A 20,665-nucleotide genomic window follows, 5' to 3' on the forward strand; every position below is an offset into this window, starting at 1 on the left:
TTAATAGCAGGTCACTTCTGTCTCAGGCAAAAAGACAGCAGCTCCAACTAGAATTCCCAAGGCAGCCAAGAGGAACTAGCCAGGGAGCACGGTGTGATGAGGTGGGGCTGAATCTGGAGGATGTGGGAGCGAGTGGAATTAATGTGCTTCTTGCAAAGGGGATATGGAAAGGGGTGACGCTTCAGGTATATGATTTGAATGCATATTTTCAGCAAGAGAAAAACAAGGAAATCACCTAACTGTCCAAGAACAGAAGCATGGTTAAATACACTATCAGATATATATACAATGGAAGTCTATGTGGCAGGTAAAGGGATTGAAAGACCTCTCCGTGTAGGTATTGCCTTGGACGCATCTCAAGACAGAGGAGCAAGTGAAACAAATAAACAAAAAAAACAAGTGCTAGACAATTCAAAAAGTATGATTTCATTTATGTAAAAAGAAACCCACAGAACAGAACTACGTACGTATGAATGTGTTTATAAATGTATGTACACTCAGAGAGAAAGCTCAGGAAAAGTACACACTAAACTAATAACTGTAATTCCCCCTGGGGAGGGAACTAAGATTGCGGGTGAAGGAAAGGTTTGCTTTTGACTTGATATACATCTGCTTTGTTTGAATATAACAAGAACATACTTGTATATTACTGGAGTAATTAAACATAAATAAGCCAGTAAACAGATTTTTTAAAAAATCCCATAACAAACAAAAAACGGTGGAAAAAAATCCCCAGATCAAAGAGGTAATGACAGAGGCCAGGAATGCAGCCACTGGTAAAACAGAAGGGTTAGGATTGGAGGAGAGGGGCATGACCCCCACCTGCTCTGTGTCCTGGGGGTGGGGACCAGAGAAGAACTAATCAGGCCATCCCATGAGATAGGGTCCCAAGGGCATCATTCTGGAGTTCACCGCCAGCCACCAGCCTCCTTGATCCTCCAACCTGAATCCAGCTTCTGACTTGCCTTCATGGAGACCTGAGCTGTCTTCAGCTCACTGGCCGTGTAGGGAGAGGGTCTGTCAACTGCCTATGTCTCTGGATGCCTTCCTCTCGTTCTCCTTCCTGGAAAGGGGGCTTTGAGAAGATTGGACTTGGCTGCAGAGATCAAGCCCCTCAGCCCTCTTTTATGACTTGGTGGCGGTCATGATACTATTCCCAGCCTCCAAAACGTAACTGCAAAGTGGAATTATGGAGGGAGAGGCATCTAGTGCTACGGGGCTGGGAAGCTACTAATTCCAAGCTCCGGAGCAGGACCTTGCGAGAGAAGGAGAAGTCTCCCCCTTTTTACTGGGGTCTTTTGGTACAAAATAAGTATGACCAACTTCCTGAATCATTTCACCAGTGTATAAGCCTCAGTTGCCTACATCCATATTCCTTTAATTCTCACCTTGTAGGGAATCCACCAGTAATTGTGATATAAGAAAATCCCTGCACAGCTGTACACGCATGATTTCAAAACTCAAGAAATACAAATGACATACCCAGAAACACCTTGTGTTTCTCTGGGCTGGTCCTATATCTGGGGCCCTGTTTAAACAATGAAATATGTGGAGACATAGGTGAAGGCCCATTCCGTACCAATATGTTGTGTTCAAGTGTGATAAATTTTGGAGGGTTTGAAAAGGCCCTGCAGGTAGGAGAACTCATTCATATAGATGCAGGCAGATGAGTGGATGTGTACAAGAGCGTACAGAAGGAAACACACACAACAAATACACACAGAAAACATCACACCCACACCCCCAACACTATACACATACACACATACATAGACTCCTGTATCCCAGAAAACTAATAAGCTCTTTACAAAATACTTTTAGACCCTAGTTCATTGTTCCCAAGGACCATGTGGAAGAGCACATGTAGGAAAATAATCATGGAAATATGTAATCACAACTATCATGTTTCTGAAATTAGGTATATATCTGTTTATGGTCTTTTATGTATATGACTATTTTTCTGCAGGTGACTATGTTTAACCACATGTGTTCACTAAGTCAGTGAATTTGGGGCCCAGCAGCCAAAAGATATCTGTCTATATTTTTCTCAATTCTTTATATATTTATTGAGTGTCCACTGCGCCAGGGATACATTAGGACACATGGTATTGATAGCTACGAATGGGCATTACTTGTGGATCGATTCTTATGTCTTCCTTATTGAATTATATTACTTGACTCTTCTTTTTCCATTTCCGAGGTTCTAGAAGCTGATAATAGAAATAACAAATTTCAGCTCTGTAAGTGGGAAAAAATCCAGACTTCTTAAAATATAGAATAAAATCTGTGTTCCTCAGTTTTAGGGATGTGAACTTCCAAGAAAGATGTTTGGAGTATAAGTGATACTTGCATAGATTTGTGACCTGGAGAACTATACCAAAGGTTGAAATGTACGGTGCTCTACAATTACTTGAAAGTTTATGGAAAATATATTGATTAACGATTGGGAAGTAGTTAGTTATGTGACTCCCAGATCACGTATCCCATGCCCTCTCATTAAATTGTGGAGTCCCAAATTGTTCCTTTTAGATTTGGGTCCTAGTGTTTTGTAATCAAGAACATCACATGCACACACGTGCACACATGTACACACACACACAATCTCATGAAAACATTACTGGGCTTCTAAATGACTGGGAGGGAGGGAGGGGTTGGCCAGCAGAAGGGGCTGGCCTTTTGTACAACAGAAATAAAGAACTCTGTTAAATGCATTTCGTTAAAAACAGAACATGGTAAAATAAGATTTCTCCAAGCATTCATAATGTCATAAATAAAGTGATATAAATAGTTCCTTATGTAAATTCTGCTATAAGTGCTATAATATTGCAAAGCGCTGGGTTTGGGTAGGCAAGAAAGAGACTGTATAGACACTGATATGGTTAATACGTTTGATACCAGCTAAACTCCATGACTGGTGAGTGACTAAACTTGGCTGCAAATCCCTTTTAATAAGGTCTCCCAGGGTTTGGATATTCCTAGACAGAGCATAGGGGAAGGGCTGAGTCCTCAGGTCCATAACCAGATGAAGAAGCAGAGGCATGATCAAAGCTACAACCACTCTATCCATCTGGGATTTTTCTTTTGTGAATGAAAAGAAGAAAAAAGCATTGCTAATGTGACCTTGGACTTACAGGCAATATGGACACTTTGGGGAAGTTATGAAGAGTCTCCCATTCCCGCTTGAGGTACTCGATGGAACCCACAAACACAATGTGCTTGAGCTCGTGGTAGTGAAAGTTGCTGGCACGGAGTGGCATCACCAGGTTCCGGAGGCCAATCAGGGCTGAAGTGACATCGCCAAAGATGCAGACCACCACGTGGCCACTCAGGACGGTCATGGCGGCTTCACTTCGAGTCTGCCGGAGGGAGAAGGGCACAGGCATTGGAGAGATGGGGTTGTGAAAAGGACTGAAAAAATCACTTGTGTAAAATACCAAGTAAACAATTGCTGAGTGCTTACCATGTGCTATTATGTTTTTAATTTCTTCATGTTATATACATGCCATATATATTTATAATTAGAGTATGTGTGTATAAATTACATTGGTGGAATAAATACGTGCAAACATATATTCACACATATCACTACCTTCTCTGAGAAAAGATTTAAGGAAGATATGCCATCCATACATAACAGCAGAACTTTCAGGGGTAAAATAAGAGGGAATAGCAATATTTATGTCATTCGGAAAAGGAAGTCTTAGTTTCCAGGAAATTGTTGATAAAATGAGCTGTCTTGTGCGCTTCTGTTGCTGAGATGATGATAAAACAGTCAGACCCCTGCTGGCCTCGGCTTGAGAAATGAGTTCCAAATTCTAGACTCATCGATGGGATCTCACAGGACGTCACTGCATCAGTAGGTAGAACACGATATCCTGAGCCAGGGGCTGGCAAACTCTGGCCCATGGGCCAAATCTGGTCCACCGCCTGCTTTTTTATGGCCAGTGAGCTTAGATTGGTTTTTATGTTTGAAAATGGGTTGAAAAAAAAATCAAAAGAAGCATATTTCATAATATGTGAAACTTATATTAAGTTCAAATTCCACCAAATTTTATTGCAACACGGCTAATCTTACGTAGGTATTGTCTGTGGCTGCTTTTACATTACAAAAGCAGAGGTGATTAGCTGTGACAGAGACCGTATGGCCAGCAAAGCCTAAATTATTTATTATATGACCCTTTCCAGAGAGAGTTTGCCGACCAATGTCTACCGCTGCCTTGGGGTTTCCAGGAACATGACTGGAGTGGCCACCTGTGTTAAGTCATCAGAGGAAGATTCCCAAACAGCCACTAAAAGGATCAGAACAGCAAGGGCAACAAGCCCATGTCTTCCCCCAACTTTAGGCCTGTATTTACAAAGGAGACAAATGAAGGAATAAATCAGCCCAGTTAGAGCTTCCCAGGAAATGCACATGATTAGCTACTGCTGGCCCCACTGCTCACTGTGTTCATGCAGAAAGTAACACAGGAGGCCAGTGCTGGGCCTTTCTCTGCCTCTTTCTGGTCTGGTGCCTCCCATCTTGGCTTTCTTCCTCCCGTTCCACCCACTGCATGTCTGGATGGCCCCGTGTGGCTTACGATGCTTTTGGGGAGGCATATTAATGTCCCCTGCACATATCAAACTCTGCTCGATTTAATCCCTAGAATTGACCAGTGTATTGATTATTTAAATGCCAATATTGCAATTCACGATAATGTCAGGGTTATTACAGTAACCCCCAAGGAGAGGAAGAAGCAAGCGTTCACTCCCTGATCGTTAGACTAAAGCAGGGGCTGTCACCATTATTGGTTTCTCTCCGCAACAGTACAGGGACATCTCAGACGGAGGCCATAAAAAATGTCTTATAAATAGTGACCAAGGAGGACCCACTAGGGAGTCACACCCCACATCACTGCTTCATGGATGATGCCTGGAGTTAGTTATCTTGGCTGCATGGAAGTGTGTGTGCCTAGGTACCACCAGCAGAGGGTCAACCAGTTTTGTAATGTGCTGTGATGGGACCCCTGATTAATTTTAATTGACCGGTCATCTGGGAGGCTAGCTCCCTTCAGCAAGCCTGAGGAATACCAAGCGGGTCCCGAAATCTAGAATAGGAAGGTAGGGAAGGCATCAATTAGCAGAGTGGCCAAGGCACAGGTGCTGATCACAGGAAATTAGATCTGGGGACCAAAACACCAATCCTTAGACCGGCCACAGCAATATCACTTGGAGAACCTGGTAAAGATCCCAATTCCTGGGACTCAGCCTTGGGGAGACTGATTCTGCCAGGTTTAAGACGCAATAGAGAAACTACTTATGTGTGTATCTTGAGTTTCCTACACATTCTTCAAGGCCTAGTCCAAATGGGGCCTTAAGAGCCATAAACCCCTTCCAAGATCAACTGTTTGTATCCAATAAGACTTCCCCAGCCACTTAAAACACATACTAGATTCAAACAGCACTTTGTGCCTTGTAACGCTAAGCTTTGAATATATTGTTTCATGGTACGTTTATATCTTTTAATTAGATGGTCATTTCCTCAAAATTACGGCCGTCTCATGTTTTCTAACCCCCAAAGCAGATAGTATCCTGTGCCCAGAAAGCATCCTCATGTTGCTGGCTCTTCCAAGCATTCTCATCTCTGTGCAGGGTTACTTTAGAGAGGGCTTTTGGGGCCACACTGTCTAAACAGCACCTCCCAGTCCCTTTCTCGCCTATCACCTCACTTTATTTTCTTCATAGCACGTTATCAATATCTCAAATGTTATTACATATTCATTGCCTACCTGGAGATCTGGTCTTTGCCCCCACTGGAACAGAAGCTCTATGAGACCACTCAGGAGTTGTTGTACCCCCAGCAACAAGAACAGTGCCCAACATGTAATAGGTTTGTCATAAATGTTTTGTTAAATGATGTTATGTTTCAGGTGAGGGGAGTAGTAACTGGCCTCACTCAACCCTTTGGTGCTGGCAGGGGGCTCTGAACGTCAGTCAGCCATGCACTCCTCAGGATTATCTAGGCAAGCCATTAAAACCTTGGATCCCGCAATGCCAACCAAGCCTTTGACCTGTCCCCAGGTGGGTAACACCAGGATGAGTCTATATCCCTAGAGCAAAAGTGGGGCAGATACAACATCAGGATGTAGACACGTGCAGCAGCTTGGTGATGAAAACCATTTGCACTCCTTGGACGGGCGCTGTTTCCTAAGAATTCTGACTTTCTGTGCTTTTGTCTGTAACTTTCACACCTCCCAGACAGCCTCCAGCACAAAGCTGTATTGGTTCTTAATGCTCGATTATAATTAAATTGAGAAATCACACACACATTCAGATAAAACACAGGGAAAAAGCTAATGGATTAGAGCACAAAGCCATTCTGAGGAACTGGAACAGTCCTTTCTTAGGAAGGGTGGCCATGACATCAGAAATGATAGGATTTTCCTGGGGGACATAAAGGAGCAGGCCACAGCAATCCGGGGATTAGAAAGCACAAGGGAGAAAGAACCTTTCCATCTGAACTTCCTGATTATTAATCCATTTTTCATGGATTAGCAAGACAATAAACGGTAGGAGATGAAGGCATTAAAGCTTAAAGCTCTTAATCGGACAAGTCTAAAGAGTAGAACGGATTGTTATCTATGCTGACATTCTTGGGACACACCAGAAGAAGCCCACTACTGCTACTGAGAGGAGTCAACCAGGAAACGGCGCTCTGAGCCCCAGCCTTCCCGAGGTGGACCATGGTCACCCTTGTCATCATCAGCAAATGTGATCTGCCTGCCTACATCGTGTGCTAAGAAGGATCACAAATACGCAAATCAATTATCTAGAAGGATACAAGACACTGTTACAAACAAACGACAATACAGGTAGCATTCAGATTTCTTCATGGCATTTAATATATAATAATAATAATAACACGTAAGTTTATGGAGTCCTATAAACTTATTAAAACGTATGGGTTTTAATCTTCACTACCATCCTATGAGTTAAGGTCATTCTCGTTCCATCTTCTTACACATAAGAGATAGAGTGTAAAGAGCTCCAGTGACTCGTCCAAGGCCACACAGCTAATGGCACAGGCAGGCTCTGGCCCCAGAGCCATGTCCATAGGAGTTACGGTACATACTGTCTCCCATGATGCATTTCACACCCTATGGTAATGAGCCAATACATATTCAGTGATTGAAAATTCCACTCGCAGGTCATGTTCTGATGAGAGTTCTAGCTGTTTCAAGACATGTCCTGAATATTAAGTATAAAAATAATCAGGTGCAGGGACTATCACCCCACCATCCAGTTAGGAAAATCTCATTCCTAGTAGACATAATTTGGGACAGAAGAGGATGGCATCAATTCTGTAATCTGTCACTCACCAGGATGACTTTCTCTATCTCCTTGGGTGCACACCAGTGAAACATCCCAGTAGAGTCGTACTTCTTCACGTTGGAGTCCATGTTGTCAATCTGATCATTGCCGGGAATTAACAAGGGGTCATGCCTGGGGAGAAGAGGACAGGAAAACCTAAGTGGAAAATGTGATAAATTATAAATGGAAAGTGCCCCGTGCGTTACACCTCGGAGGAGATGAAAGATGCAGAGGAAGTGGTTGTCACTGAAAGCCACTCTCTTGCTTGCAGAACCCATCCTTTGAAAGATAACTACCTCAAACCACCACCACCACCACCTCCTGGACACGCAGGTGACCTTTGTCGGGTAGTAATTCTGCCTTTCTCTCCTGTTCTCCTTTTTCTAAAATGGACTTCACATCATTTTGTGGATTTAGTCTCCCTTCTTATGGATGTCTCACTCCTTCTATTCTCCTTTTACCAGCTATCCAATCTCTCCATGAGACACACACACACACACACATGCACACACCCTCAAGTGTTGTTATTAGCATTGGCAATGAAGAGGAAGGAATAGGAATAGAGCCTCATGCTGACTGACTGACTGGCACGAGGACGGAAAGCCAATTACTCGCTCCTTCTGACTACAACTTCTGACGTGATGCTCTTCGCACTAAAAGCTTTAACAGGCTGCACTTTAAATATTTTAGCAATTTGCCCAATCAGATTTTGCTCTCCCTGGCTGAAGCCCTTTAAAGATTCAGCAGCATGTCACTTCAGAGCAGACTGACTACCAAATGCCCACATCTGGAATACATGATTTCAATACTAAACAACACCCTCTCTCCTTGCCTTGACAACTGTATTTGCACTCACTGTCCAAAGATGCTCTCCCCTACCCCTACCTTCACCTCCCAACTGCCACACTCCTTAGATGAGAGCCTCAAGCTCAGAGGCATCTTAATAAACTTGTCTTGAATTCTCAGAGCTACAGTCACCCCCTCTTGCCTCGTTTACTGGAGGAAAAGAAAGTTGCCTCTACAGAGGCCTCCCCTCCAGTGGATGGGCAGAGCCTTACCGATAACCTCAAGAATTACAATAGAATCAGGCAGCTCTAACAAGCTTACAGCATAAGAAATATAATCCTGCATCTTGGTCCACATCCATTGTCTAGATTCTATCTCTGATAGAGATTCTGCACCTCTATTTTCAGGGAGGCATTTGGGTTTCTACAAGAATAACTGCATAAAATTAGGACAATGTCCCAGGCGTAGTTGGCTATCTGTGCAGTGGAGCCATTTTCCCTGAATAATCTTGTCAATTCAAGATAGAAAATGAAAATGAGTTGAAATTCCAAAATTTACTGTGAAGTGATTTTACCTTTGAAACCATCTATTTCAAGCATTAAAGAGTGAACTTTATTTAGTTCTTAGTACTTCTTCCTCTGAAAGTTCTCTGGTATTTCTCATTTGTATGTTCAGAACAAAGACAGTGGGATAGCAATCCCTCCTACATAGTCCAGAGACCTATTAGTAAGTCTTCAGGATCTCTACCATGGCCCTCCTAATAGGCCTTCCAATCCCACTTCAGATGGGAAGACTCTCACTGCATTTATTTATTCCTGAGAATTTTCTTTTAGGCTACACCAAATGACAAATATCATGTGAAGCCATCCCGCAAAGTTATCTTCAATGAACACGCTAGATTACTATAGGAACTGTCATATCTGATCTTAAAAGGAGAAGAACAGTTAGCTCGGAACAACATCTCGGTAGATGGGTTGTTGGAATGTGAGAGGTGTTGTAAACCAGCAGGTCACCTTTCAAATACTGAGCTCCGTCAAAAATGCTAAAATAAAAAGGCACTTGCTGGTAAGAATGGGTCACAGATCAGGGCAAGATCAAATCTGAATATTTTTGTCCTTGAAGACTCTTTAAGAGTTCTATAGATATCCACGACCCACCATAAAGAAGAGGTCTGAGAAAATGAACAGAATGGACTCTTTCTTCCCAGCCCTAGAAGAATGTATTTCAGTTGGAAGCGGACCTTAATAAATTTGTCCTGAAGATACAGAGCCAGGTTGTTTATTGGTTGGAGAGGAGGTATTATCTCAGGGAGGTCTGAGACCTGCCCCCAGTGTATTCAGGATTTATATTCATATAATATTAGCAAGCAAGCAAACGCTGTAGTAAGCTGGCCAAAATTCCTGTCACAAAATACGTGCCTTGAGGGAGAGGAGATACATTTTGATTCCCTATCTTTTAGGGAAGCAATCATCCCTTGGTTACTCTGGCCTCCAACCCTCATCCTAGAAAAGTAAATAAGGTGGGAAGATGCCGAGTTAGCATCTCCCCACAACTAGGGCACCTGCCAGTCACTGGTGGAGGACCCTGACACCCAAGGAGACAGGAGGAACCCCCAAATGAACTGGTAGGACGTGGGGGGACTGAGAGGGGAGGAGAAGTGGAGGCCAGACAAGATTGGTGCCCCTGAGGCCGGGGAGATCAGGAGAGGCAGGCGGGAGGGGCCCTCCGGAGGAGTGGGAGAGGAGCAGAGGGCGACTGCCCTGCCCACTCGGGCCAGGAAGCCTGCTGGGCCCCCAGGTGAGGTCCCCTGCCCTCTGAGACCAGGGGTGGGGGGCACGCCTGGGCCCCTGCTGTTCTGTTGAGCCTAAGCCCCACCCCCCACAGCCCCCAGGGCCTTTTCCAGCCCAGTGGGTCCTGAGCCTTGGCCCCGCCCACCGCCCAAACCTCACCCTTGCTTAGGCCCCGCTCTCCACAGCCAAGGCCCTTTCCCCCTTCTTAAATTTTCCTTTCCCTCCTCCTCTTTGTTACTATTGTGGTACTGTTGTACCTTCCGGTTGTTGATTTATCTATATTTTTATTTTTATATTCTTTCTAACATATCTATTAGTTGCCTAGTCTAATTTTATTTTTTACTTTGTTTCTTTTTTTAACCACCCCACATGGCTTGCGGGATCTTGGTTCATGAGCTGGGGGTCGGGCTGAAGCTCCTGCAGCGGGAGCTCTGAGTCCAAACCACTGGACTAACAGAGAACCTCAGACCCCAGGGAATATCCATTGGAGTGAGGGCTCACGGAGGTCCTCATCTCAGCACCAAAACCCAGATCTACCCAACAGCCTACAAACTCCAGTGTTGGAAGCCTCAGGCCAAACAACCAGTAAGACAGGAACACAACCCCACTCATTAAAAAAAAAAAAGTGAGATGGCAAAAAAATATGTCACAGATGAAGGAGCAAGGTAAAAACCTATAAGACCAAATAAATGAAGAGGAAATAGGCAATCTACCTGAAAAAGAATTCAGAGTAATGATAGTAAAGATGATCCAGTATCTAGGAAATAGAATGGAGGCACAGATTGAGAAAATACAAAAATGTTTAACAAAGATCTAGAAGAACTAAAGTACAAACAGAGATGAACAACACAATAACTGAAATGAAAAATACACTAGGAGGAATCAATAACAGAATAACTGAGGCAGAAGAACGAATACGTGAGCTGGAAGACAGAATGGTGGAAATAACTGCCAAGGAGCAGAATAAAGAAAAAAGGTTGAAAAGGATTGAAGACAACCTCAGAGACCTCTGGGACAACACTAAACGCACCAACATTCGAATTATAGGGCCCTCAGAAAAAGAAGAGAAAAAGAAAGGGTCTCAGAAAATATTTGAAGAGATTATAGTTGAAAACTTCCCTAACATGGGAAAGGAAGTAGTCACCCAAGTCCAGGAAGCACAGAGAGTCCTATACAGGATATACCCTAGGAAAAACAGACCAAGACACATATTAATCAAAGTAACACAAATTAAATTCAAAGAAAAATATTAAAAGCAGCAAGGGGAAAAACAAAAAATAACATACAAAGGAATCCCCATAAGGTTATCAGCTGATTTTTCAGCAGAAACTCTGCAGGCCAGAAGGGAGTGGCAGGATATACATAAAGTGATGAGAGAGAAAAACCTACAACCAAGATTACTCTACCCAGCAAGGATCTCATTCAGATTCAATGGAGAAATCAAAAGCTTCTCAGACTGGCAAAAACTAAGAGAATTCAGCACCAACAAACCAGCTTTACAATATATGCTAAAGAAGCTTCTCTAGGTGAGAAACACAAGAGAAGAAAAAGACCCACAAAAACAAACCCAAAACAATTAAGAAAATGGTAATAGGAACATACATATCGATAATCACCTTGAATGTAAATGGATTAAATGCCCCAACCGAAAGACACAGACTGGCTGAATGGATACAAAAACAAGACACGTATATATGCTGTCTACAAGGGACCCACTTCAGACCTAGGGACACATACAGACTGAAAGTGAAGGGATGGAAAAAGATATTCCATGCAAATGGGAATCAAAAGAAACCTGGAGTAGCAGTGCTTATATCAGATAAAATAGACTTTAAAATAAAGACTGTTAGGGCTTCCCTGGTGGCGCAGTGGTTGAGAGTCCGCCTGCCTACGCAGGGGACACGGGTTTGTGCCCCAGTCCGGGAAGATCCCACATGCCACGGAGCAGCTGGGCCCATGAGCCATGGCCACTGAGCCTGCGTGTCCGGAGCTTGTGCTCTACAACGGGAGAGGCCACAACAGTGAGAGGCCCACGTATCGCAAAAAAAAAAAAAAAAAAAAAAACAAGACTGTTACAAGAGATAAGGAGGGACATTACATAATGATCAAACAATCAATCCAAGAAGAAGATATAACAACTATAAATGTTAGGAGAACGTCAATACATATGGCAAATGCTAACAACCATGAAAGGAGAAACTGACAGTAACACAATAATAGTAGGGACTTTAACACCCCACCTACACCAATGGGCAGATCATCCAAACAGAAAATAAATAAAGAAACACAAGCTTTAAATGACCCAATAGACCAGATAGATTTAATTGATATTTACAGAACATTCCACCCAAAACTGGCAGAACACACATTCTTCTCAAGTGCACCTGGAACATTCTCCAGGATAGATCACAACTTGGGTCACAAATCAAGCCTCAGAAAATTTAAGAAAATTGAAATCGTATCAAGCATCTTTTCTGACCACAACTCTATGAGATTGGAAATCAGTTACAGGAAAAAAAATGTAAAAACACAAATACATGGAGGCTAAACGGTGTGCTACTAAATAACCAAGAGATCACTGGAAAAATCAAAGAAGAAATTAAAAAATACATAGAAACAAATGGCAATGAAAACATGACAATCCCAAACCTATGGTACACAGCAAAAGCAGTTAGTTCTGAGAGGGAAGTTTAGAGCAATTCAGTCTCACCTCAAGAAACAAGAAAAATCGCAAATAAACAATCTAACCCTACACTAGAGAAAGAAGAACAAAGAAAACCCAAAGCCAGTAGAAGGAAAAAAATCATAAAGATCAGAGCAGAAATACATGAAATAGAAATGAAGAAAACAATAGCAAAGATCAATAAAACTAAAAGCTGGTTCTTTGAAAAGATAAACAAAATTGATAAACCATTAGACAGACTCATCAAGAAAAAAAGGGAGAGGATGCAAATCAACAGAATTAGAAATGAAAAAGGAGAAATCACAACTGACACTGCAGAAATACAAAGGATTATAAGAGACTCCTACAAACAACTACACACCAATAAAATGGACAACCACAAAGAAATGGACAAATTCTTGGAAAGGTACAATTTTCCAAGACTGAACCAGGAAGAATCAGAAAATATAAACAGACCTATCACAAGTAATGAAATTGAAACTGTAATTAAAAATCTTCCAGCAAACAAAAGTCCAGGACCAGGTAGCTTCACAGGCAAATTCTATCAAACATGTAAAGAAGAGCTAACACCTATCCTTCTCAAACTCTTCCAAAAAATTTCAGAGGGAGAAACACTCCCAAATAATTTCTACAAAGCCATCATCACCCTGATGCAAAAACCAGAAAAAGATATCACAAAAAAAGAAAAGTATACACCAATATCACTGATGAACATAGATGCAAAAATCCTGAACAAAATACTAGCAAACAGAATCCAACAACAAAGAATCATACACCATGATCAAGTGGGATTTATCCCAGGGATGAAAGGACTCTTCAATATATGCAAATCAATCAGTGTGATACACCACATTAACAAATTAAGGAATAAAAACTATATGATCATCTCAATAGATGCAGAAAAAGCTTCTGACAAAATTCAACACCAATTTATGATCAAAACTCTCCAGAAAATGGGCACAGAGGGAACCTACCTCAACATAATAAAGGCCATATATGACAAACCCACATTAAGTATCATACTCAATGGTGAAAAACTGAAAGCATTTCCACTAAGATCAGGAACAAGACAAGGATGCCCACTCTTGTCACTCTTAATCAACATAGTTTTGGAAGTCCTAGCCATGGCAATCAGAGAAGACAAAGAAATAAAAGGAATACAAATTGGAAAACAAGAAGTAAAACTGTCACTGTTTGCCTATGACATGATACTATACATAGAAAATCCTAAAGATGCCACCAGAAAACTACTAGAACTAATCAATGAATTTGGTAAGGTTGCAGAATACAAAATTAATGCACAGAAATCGCTGGTATTCCTATATACCAACAACAAAAAAAATCAGAAAGAGAAGTTAAGGAAACACTCCCATTTACCATCACAACAAAAAGAATAAAATACCTAGGAATACACCTGCCTAAGTAGGCGAAACACTTGTACTCAGAAAACTATAAAACACTGATGAAAGAAATCAAAGATGACATAAACAGATGGAGAAATATACCATACCATGTTCTTGGACTGGAAGAATCAATATTGTGAAAATGACTATACTACCCAAAGCAATCTACAGATTCAAAGCAATCTACAGATACAATGCAATCCCTACCAAACTACCACTGGCACTCCTCACAGAATTAGAACAAAAAATTTTACAATTTGTATGGAAACCTCGAACAGCCTCGAAAGACCTCGAACAGCCAAAGCAAACTTGGGAAAGAAAAACAGAACTGGAGGAATCAGCACCTCAAGTTTGAACTATACCACAAAGCTACAGTAATCAAGACAGTATGGTACTGGCACAAAAACAGAAATATAGATCAGTGGTACAGGGTAGAATGCCCAGAGATAAACCCATGCACATATGGTCACCTAATTTATGACAAAGGAGGCAAGAACATAAAATGGAAAAAAGACAGCCACTTCAATAAGTGGTGCTGGGAAAACTGGACAGCTACATGTAAAAGAATGAAATTAGAACACTCCCTAACACCATATACAAAAATAAACTCAAAATGGATTAGAGACCTAAATGTAATGCCAGACACTATAAAACACTTAGAGGAAAGCACAGGCAGAACACTCTGTGACATAAATCACAGCAAGATCCTTTTTGACCCACCTCCTAGAGAAATGGAAATAAAAACAAAAGAAACAAATGGGACCTAATGAAACTTAAAAGCTTTTGCACAGCAAAGGAAACCATAAACAAGACAAAAAGACAATGCTCAGAATGGGAGAAAATATTTGCAAATGAAACAACAAAGGATTAATCTCCAAAATATACAAACAGCTCACGGAGCTCAACATCAAAAAAAAAAAAAAAAAAATCCAATTTAAAAAATGGGCATAAGACCTAAATAGACATTTCACCAAGGAAGACATACAGATGGCCAAGAGGCACATGAAAAGACGCTCAACAACACTAATTATTAGAGAAATGCAAATCAAAACTATAATGATACCTCATGCCGGTCAAAATGGCCATTATCAAACAGTCTAGAAACAATAAATGCTGGAAAGGGTGTGGTGAAAAGGGAACCCTCCTGCACTGTTCCTGGGAATGTAAATTGATACAACCACCATGGAAAACATTATGGAGGTTCCTTAAAAAACTAAAATTAGAACTACCATGTGACCCAGCAATCCCACTACTGGGCATATACCCTGAGAAAACCATAATTCAAAAAGAGACATGTACCACAATGTTCACTGCAGCACTATTTACAATAGCCAGGACATGGAACCAACCTAAATGTCCACTGACAGATGAATGGATAAAGAAGATGTGGCATATATATACAATGGAATATTACTCAGCCATAAAAAGAAAGGAAATTGAGTTATCTGTAGTGAGGTGGATGGACCTAGAGTCTGTCATACAGAGTGAAGTAAGTCAAAAAGAGAAAAACAAATACTGTATGCTAACGCATATATATGGAATCTAAAAAAAAAAAATGGTGCTGATGAACCTAGTTGCAGGGCAGGAATAAAGATGTAGACATAGAGAATGGACTTGAGGACACAGGGTGGGAGGGGGAAGCTGGGGCAAAGTGAGTAGCATCGACATATATACACTACCGAATGTAAAATAGTTGGCTAGTGGGAAGCAGCTGCATAGCTGCATAGCACAGAAAAATCAGCTCGGTGCTTTGCGATGACCTAGACGGGTGGGATAGGGAGGGTGGGAGGGAGGCTCAAGAGGGAGAGGATATGGGGACATATGTATGCATATGGCTGATTCACTTTGGTGTACAACAGAAACTAACACAGTATTGTAAAGCAATTATACTCCAATAAAGATCTATTAAAAAAATGTTTCCTACTGAAAAAAAAAAAGTAAATAAACAAGCCTGATGATCAATTGTCCCTCAGTGAAAAGAAAGAAAGACAGCTTTTTAAATGTCAAGCCTCATTAACTAGGGCAGAGATTTGGGTACACCAGGTATCATTTGACACTAGGGCTGTAAGCCAGGATTTGCACTGGAACATCCAGAAGCCTCAGGGAAGTCTCAGTGGTAAGCCACGCCGCACTCCGTACTTCCTGCAAGCCTCTCAGCCTGCCCCGGATCATTTAAATATAAGTCATCCAGGATGTTACTAAAAGGGGCTGATCTGAAGACTGTCAAAAACCTCCCTGAACAAAGATATTTCCGTTTCTGATCAGCCATGGTACCTGAAATTTGAACTTTGGTTTCTTGAATCAGTAAAGCAATCAATAAACGGGAATCCCCTCTTCTGTGCCGGGAATGGAGGATACCGCAATGTTGAAGGTACAGTCCCTAGTCAGAGAGTTATAATACGGCGAGCAAGAGAGAAAATGTCCATCAACGGTTGTGATACACTGTGGTAAGTGTTATAGCAAAGTGAATGTACAAGGTGGTCTGAGAACACCAGGAAAGCTGTGCATTGCCTGGTATTTGAGTAACATCAAGAAAGGCTTTGCAAAGAAGATAACTTTTTTTTAATTTTATTTTTTTTGGCGGTACGCGGGCCTCTCACTGTCGTGGCCTCTCCTGCTGCGGAGCACAGGCTGCGGACGCGCATGCCCAGTGGTCGCGGCTCACGGGCCCAGCCACTCCGCGGCATGTGGGATCTTCCCGGACCGGCGCACGAACCCACGTCCCCTGCATAAGCAGGCGGATTCTCAACCACTGCGCCACCAAGGAAGCCCAGAAGATAACTTTTGATCTGAGCCCTGAAAGGTAAGGAGGAATCTCAGCATATTATAGTCATGACCCACTAGGAGCCGTTCAGATGATTGAGATCCAAAAGAAAAGAGCCAAAGAAAGGCACCCCAAACCATGGTTGGAGATGTCGTATTGCCCGACCTGAGGTACAGAAGACCTGAGCTGCCCTCAGATGTGCGATGGGAGTCAAGTGGAAGAGATGGATTCGACTGATTATGACCAATGGAGCTCAGACTGGGGAGTTAGATAGAGCCAAACTCAAGTTTCCAGAAAGGAAGAACGTTTCCTTACAAATGGAAGGTATTTTAAAAATGACATGGGTTGTTTCCCAAGGCAGTGGATTTCTCATCATTTGAGACATTCCTGAGGAGCTGTGAATATAGATCGGATTTCATTATAAATTTCCTTATAAATGTAGGGTGACCTTTAAGGACTTTTAAGGACTCTTCTCTCAATGAACGAGTGCTGACTGGAAGGATTTTGGAAATACTGAACCACTGTTGGGTATCAAAAGGCTGGATGGCATGGAGTAAGCATAGAAAAGTTGTTTTGGGAGCAAAGACGGGAGATAAGAAGCACTGAAGACTGATTACTAGAACTGCTTCTCATTAACTAGATTCACTAGACGTCTGGGAGGAAGCTTGGAACGTGATTGATTTCAGCAACAGGAGAGTCACTAGCTACTTTGGGCCAGACAGGCTACATTTCTTTGCCATGTCTGTTCCTGTAGCAACGTAAGTGCCACAGGCTGGCTTAGGCTACTTGCCTACAGGAACTTCTCCTTCTAAATTGGACTCTGTATTAATAGGAGAAAGCCCAAGCGCTTGCCATGGAGCACAACAACCAACAGTGCTTTGGTTGTGGGGGGGGGGGGGAGGAGGGCCATCAGAAACCTCCCTGAACAAAGTATCCCAACATTATCAGTTTACAGAACAACAAAGAGAATCACTTTCACGGGCTCTCGGACAACTCCTTAAAGATTTACTTGGAACCGAGGCCCAATACTAGATATTGCCTTTCACATCTTAACTATTTTATATATTTCCTGAACTCAGAAAGTAATCCCAACTCCCCCAAAATGGACCATAACTGATTCAAGGCTCATTTGCCACTCACCACTTAGCCAACGTACAAGCCTTATTTTAGGGTAAAACTATGAAGTGAAGTGTATCTGCCGTGTAGTTGTTATGGTCTGAACTGTATCCCCGCCCCCATAAAATTTGTATGTTGTAGTCCTAACTCCCAGTATCTCAGACTGTAACTGTATTTTGAGATATGGTCTTTAAAGAGGTAATTCAGTTAAAATGAGGTCATTAGGGTAGGCCCTAATCCAATATGACTGTCGTCTTTATAAGAAGAGGAAATTTGGGCACAGACATGTACAGAGGGAGGATGATGTGAAGTCATGGGGAGAAGATGGCCATCTACCAGCCAAGGAGAGAGGCCTGAAACAGATCCTTCCTTTGAGGCCTCAGAAGGAACCAACCCTGCCAACAGCTTGATCTTGGACTTCCAACCTCCAGAACCGTGAGAAAATAAATGTCTGTTGTTTAAGACACTCAGTCTGTAGTACTTTGTTACGGCAGCCTGAGTAAATTAATACAATAGTGCACCTTAAAGAAAAACGGGCACAATGTACCAGCTGTCACTCCACTGATGACCCTGGCTGTCCTTCTTGCACCTTAGGGCTCAGCTGTTCATTTAAAGGAGAAAAGCATCCTGCCATCAGTTTAGGAATACATGGAAACATACCAGAAAGACACAGTATCTTCATGAAAGAGTTTGGGTCACATACGTACACAATTGGATCTGCTCTATCTGGAGGGAAACTTCTCCCCTAGTCTTTAACTTGCATTTGAGGATCAATACTTATGACAGTCCAACCAAAGAAAACAAGAAACCCGGACACTAGCCAGTTAATTTGTTCAGTGGAACCAAGAGAGTTGACCCCCCAAGGGAGTGTTTGGAAGTGGATACCACTGAGGGCAGAAAACCACCTATTTCTTTAGTGATTAAGTATACTGGCTCCAGAGCCAAAATGTCTTTCATCAGGTTTTGGCTCGTCTACTGCTTGCTACATTGTGCCTTGCCTCAGTTTCTTTATCCGTAAAATGGGAATGTTAAACATCATCATTAGTTAATGGATTCAATTTGAGGGTTGCCTGAGTAAAGGCACGGCATGCACTTAGCACAGAACTTGACACAGAGCATGCCCTCAATAAAGGTTAACTGCTGTTATTATTATCATTCTTTTATTCTTTGCTTAGAACTCACTTATACATTTGTAGCTGTTACAATGGTGAAAGGAGACAGGAAACAAAGTGGTTCAATAATAAAGGTGTGGGGTTCTCCTACTATTACTTTGACTACTAGACTACTGCTACTTCTACTGTTGCTACTAAGATGACTAGCCATCATGGGTTGAGCTCTTATAAATGTTGCTGCGCTAAAACTTTTACCTACATTTTGTGATTTACTCATCACAATGATACTTACAGGTAATTTCTGTTATTATCACCCACTGGTACAGATGGGAAACAGAGTGGATAAGTAATGTAGAGAAGACAGTTAGTGGGAAGAGAACACTGCTTTGCCCAGAGAGGTCTTCTTAACTGGAAGTCAGTGCAGCGTGGCCCCCGTCTTACCCCCTCCCACTTGCAGGAGGCAGCTGGATCGTGCTTATTCCCCACTGCAGCGCCCCAAGCCACAGTGCCCTCTACGTTGCAAAAAAGACAAGCAGCATGGCGGGCATTTATGAAATGCACAGCTGGTGTGAATTATCAGTAGAAAATTTCCCCATGAGTCCCTGTCAGGACAATGTGCTAAGGAGAGCCTCAATAATCAACTAAGGCTGGGTGAGTTTTTGTCTTGTCCCAATATCTGAAGACTCCATTTAGGAATACCCACATTTTTATAACAACCGAGGAGCTCCAGTGAGTTAAATTTTTCATAGCTATGCTTCTTGAATCTCAGCTCATACCTCCAAAGTCCGCAGCTAGATATTAAGCATACCTCACTTCAAGAAAAGAATAAAAGATCATCGTTTTGAGGGTCTGCGGAGCAAGGAATGCCGCTTGCCATCAATTAATCTCAGGAAGTGAACTAAATGCCCAGCTACAGCAGACACACAAAAAGCTTGCCTTGAAGACAACAGCCTAAAGCAAAACCACAAATCTCTTTTCTAGCAAACCTGCTGTGAAGAAGGTGGCATTATATTTTAAAGTGCACAGTTCCTCTTGGAGGAAAATTCGAAATTTTTTGTGTGGCAGTGGGTTCGATGCTGGACTTCAGAAATTTACATTAAAGTACAAGTACAAACCAAACCAAACGGACAAACAAAAGGTATGAAAGAGGAAAGTTACCAAATGGGTTTAAAATTGCATCCTTTCCCTTGCTTGATTTTCGGGACCTCATTTCTCATCACATGATAAGGTCCCTCCTATCATTACAAGCGTCCCATCTAGATTGAGGCCATCTCTGCAGAAGTCTCCCTGGGAAACGGGAGGCTTGATAAAATTGGGCCATTTCTCATGCCTCTGCGGGCCTTTCACCCCAGTGGCAAAGACTGATTTTACTGAGTATCTGTTATGTCAGGCACCATAGTAAGGGTACCAGAACGCTTTTGAAGCCTCCCGGTTTGCTTCAAATATTCCTCCTGTGCTGTCCTCCTCCATAACCTCAGAGACAGACGTGGCTTTCCCCTCCTGGGAGCCCTTAACAGAAGTAAGATGCTCTTTCAGAGATAATGATTTGCACAACTGTCTGGTGATGTTCTTCAGGGCAGGGAACTCCTGTTTTACTCTTCCACACATTTCCAGAACCCCGCAGAGGACCCAGTAAACAACCAACTACCAAGAGAAGCTGATGA

The 20,665-nt window shown here is 42.2% G+C and overlaps 1 protein-coding gene across 6 annotated transcripts in view; it reads right to left on the bottom strand.

Moving 5' to 3' along the window:
- The window catches only part of KCNMA1 (potassium calcium-activated channel subfamily M alpha 1), a 747,855-nt gene that overhangs the window by 73,744 nt on the left and 653,446 nt on the right, over window positions 1-20,665 (bottom strand). For all 6 annotated transcript variants that reach the window (XM_082673143.1, XM_082673147.1, XM_082673146.1 and 3 more), the window contains 2 exons: window positions 7,356-7,479; window positions 3,132-3,356 (listed from right to left, as the gene is read on the bottom strand). In XM_082673143.1, coding sequence (XP_082529269.1) covers window positions 3,132-3,356; window positions 7,356-7,479 — 349 coding nt within the window. The remainder of the gene's footprint in view (window positions 1-3,131; window positions 3,357-7,355; window positions 7,480-20,665) is intronic.

Source organism: Grampus griseus, assembly GCF_964374135.1.
Source record: "Grampus griseus genome assembly, chromosome: 16".
Taxonomy (NCBI): Eukaryota; Metazoa; Chordata; class Mammalia; order Artiodactyla; family Delphinidae; genus Grampus; species Grampus griseus.